Below are 3,530 nucleotides of genomic sequence, written 5' to 3' on the forward strand. Positions count from 1 at the left end.
TTCTGTCTTCTTGGTGCTTGGGGGGGGGGGGTCAACAGGGGGAGGGCTTCTAATGTCCTGGCCCCCCTGGGGGACCTCCTGATGGCACTGGTATTTCTGGACACTGTGGGATACAGGGTGATGGACTGGATGGGCCTTTGGCCTGATCCAGCATTGGCGTCTCTTATGTTCTTATAAGAATGAGGAAAACAACGGTGGTATATACAAATGAACATCAAAATATGTTAAGGAATAAATTGAGTTGAATTAACATGCCGTACAGGTCAAGGCAGTTCAAATCATTGTCTTTCTGATGATGTAGTTTAAAAGCAGCCCTTCCAGACTGTCTTCCATAACCAGTCTATTGCAAGTGCAAGGTCCAAATAGATTAATTCAGTTCATTAACATTTGTAAAGTGCATATTGATTTTCAGTAGGAGCATACTCTAAAGGACAAATTATGATTAGTGGCTAGAATTAAAGACTGAATTGCTCAACTGTGAGTATGATACTGACAATTGTGGGTATAACATAACACCTTAGGGGACTTAAGTTGAATGCAATTCCGAAGGTGTCAGGAAATGTTTTAGATGTGGAGCCCTAGCTCAGAGCAGCACTGATAATTTGCATGTGGTCTCAGGTTGAATCCCGGACACAAGGCCAGTTAAAAGGTTCAAGGCATGGGTGGTGGGAAACCCACTGTCCGACAGAACAATACTGCTCTTGGCAGACCTGCCTGAGCCTGACTCAATATAAAGCGTGGTAATGTGAACGTTGGTCCCATCCTCATGACAGGTATGTATGTGAGTCACAACATTTCCTTCTGCCACGTTTTAAATTGCATTGACTAGCCACTAAAAGTATTACCTTATAACCTACAATTGAGAAGTAAGCCCTACGGATTTCACTGCGGTTCGACATAATGTGGAATGCAGCCACAGAAGGCGCAAAAGCCTAGTCTCTCTGGGGACCCCAGTCCCCCCCCCCCCCCCCCCGTCCCCACCACGAAAATCTAGGCTGTTTCAGCCTAATAAGCGAAAAGGGAAGTTTCCTTTTTTTTTTTACCCTCCCGAGAGGCTTGAGAAAGCGCTAAAACGTCGTTGTTAATTTCTGTAGGAGAACGGTGCGGGAGAACGTCTTCGGCGGTGTCCTAAAGGCCGGGTCTTTTTGCCCTTACTAAAAATGGTTCCCGCGGCAACGAGAACGCTATCACGTGGTGTTAGAGGCGGGAAGGGGGTTTGTTGCGGTGGCCTCGCTGCTTAGCTTTTAGCGGTGTCAAAGCGGACATGGAGAAGTTCGCCAGTCCGGGCAAAGGCAACGGTCTGCGCCTCTCCAAACACGCGAAGCCCGGCGAGTTGCTATACCGTGCGGAACCTTTCGCCTACACCGTCACCAAGAAGCGCCTGGGAGGCGTGTGCGAGCACTGCCTGCGCAGGTACCGGCAGAGCCTCCCCTTCCCGCTTGCTTGCTAGAAACGCCGGCTTAGTTTTCGGGCCCTTAGCCTTGGTTGCTGCTGCAAATAAGGCAGCCGCAGGGGTTTGAGCTGCGCGGTAGAGCAGAAATTCCGTACATGCAGATTTACTGAGCGCGGCTGCAGCCAGGAAGAGCTGTGGGCTTGCAGCTGTTGTGTTCTTGCTAGACATGTGGTGTGTAAAGGCAGTAGCACTTGAGAGAGCTTTTGTGGCAACTCCAGATCCGGTGTGTGTTTATGGTGCAGCTGCTTCTCTCGGGTGGTCCGAGCCTGATAGTATTAAACATGCCATGAAAGGTGGTATAGCTGAAGAGACTGGAAAATCTGCTCCACTCACTAAGACAGGATTCTCCTCCTTACCCATAGCCATTATGATCACCACTACCTGTGCTGTGTGTGGACCATCACATGTGATATAAGTGACTGGTTCTTATAGCTTAGTTATTCAACATGTGATGATTTGTTGATGAATGTTTGAACTGCTGAATGTGTGAACCGACTGCCACACTGAAAAGTTTTTGAGGAGGTCTAAAAGTGTTCTGTTGCATCATGTTAGATCTTCAATGGACCATTCACTCGGTGAAGTAGTGAATATGCACCCATGAATCAGCCATAGACACACTCGGGCAATAATATCCACTGTGGATTGTTTTAACACATTTTGAACCCACCTTTCTGCAACAAAGCACATTCAAAACAAAACAATGACATTTAAAGGCCATCCGTGACAAACCTTAAAAAACAACTGTAAATTCTGCTAGTCAGTTTTCAAAGGTCTAAACCAGGGGTCCCCAGACTTTTTGAGTGAGCCTGTGGGCATCTTTGGGGTTCTGACACGGCATGGTGAGTGCAGCAGCCACGAAATGGTTGCCACAGGAGGTGGAACCAACAACAGAATTATTGCCATTGCTTTACTTCAGTCACATAGTGAAGATTTTTGTGCTGTGGTGGCAGCTGCTGCCATAGCAACATCTTAAAAAATCTGCATAGCCAATCAAATCTCCATCGGCCATTCAGACCCTTGCTGGGCAAAAGCCCTACCTGGCCCCACCCACTTTCCAAAAACACTTGGTGGGTACCACAAAAGGTGTTGGCGGGCTCCTTGGTGCCCATGGTCACCACACTGGGTAGGGACCCTCGGCCTAAACACTTCTGCCTTACACACTTTCTATATTCAGGAAGGCCATTCTATTTGGTGTGTGTGGGGGAATACTGAGATAACTGGAGACAAGGCAGTAGCAGTTGTAACAAGCCTATTAGCCTGTAGGTAAAGAGCCAAAAAGTAACATATTGGTATAAGGTAAGGTGACAAAACTATTTTTATGTTTTTATGAAAGGTGTATGTCTGTGTATTATGTTTTGATGTGAGCTTTTTTTATGATGTCATCAAGATAGCCAAAGCCAGTTTTTCCTACTGTCACGGGCTCTTACAGGCCACCACCTTTTGGACACCACTCCTACGCGGGACACTGCTAGCTTTGGGTAGTAGCGGGGACCACTTACCCACTGGTTTCGTTCTTCGTGATGAAACTCTCTTGGTTCACTCCAAGGCTCTTAAAACTGGTGGAAATTAGTGACCGGACTCCATTGTTTATAAGAATAAAACGGCTTTACTGTGACATCTCACATTTTCCTCCAGCACAACCTTAATCAGATACACGTTCCCTATGTTCCAACAATTAAACCGCTCCCTGGGATTCTTCCCAAAATGTGTCAGTTCCCAATGGCTGTTAGCCTCCAACCGCTCACAACCTCCTCACTCACTCTCCATCCTCCAACTCCCTCTCTGTCCGTTTTCTGCCCATCAACCTCCCAAACATTCCATCTCTCCACACTGCCCTATGTCTGCACATCGCTTTTCTCTAGGTGTTCCCTTTTTGGAATCCGTCACACGCCCCTCCTCTGAAGAACATTGCACCAGGGAAAGGTGCAACCTTTTCCTGTGCAATGGGGTTCGTGTGCGGCTTCCTTATCCTTAAGTTACATTCTTGTATCTATATACAAACAACTTTCAAAAGCAAACAAATACAACAAACATTTCATCAACACATTACCAAGGGTACACTTTGTCCCTTAACTTA

General features: G+C 46.9%; 1 protein-coding gene across 1 annotated transcript in view; it reads left to right on the forward strand.

Annotated features, from left to right (window-relative positions):
- Window positions 1–1,235: 1,235 nt before the first annotated feature.
- Window positions 1,236–3,530, forward strand: part of SMYD3 (SET and MYND domain containing 3) — a gene marked incomplete at its 3' end in the record, with an annotated part of 76,824 nt that continues 74,529 nt past the window's right edge. The window contains exon 1 of the mRNA XM_015408448.1: window positions 1,236–1,413. Coding sequence (XP_015263934.1) covers window positions 1,265–1,413 — 149 coding nt within the window. The remainder of the gene's footprint in view (window positions 1,414–3,530) is intronic.

This window comes from Gekko japonicus, unplaced genomic scaffold, assembly GCF_001447785.1.
Source record: "Gekko japonicus isolate JY-2015 unplaced genomic scaffold, Gekko_japonicus_V1.1 scaffold897, whole genome shotgun sequence".
Taxonomy (NCBI): domain Eukaryota; kingdom Metazoa; phylum Chordata; class Lepidosauria; order Squamata; family Gekkonidae; genus Gekko; species Gekko japonicus.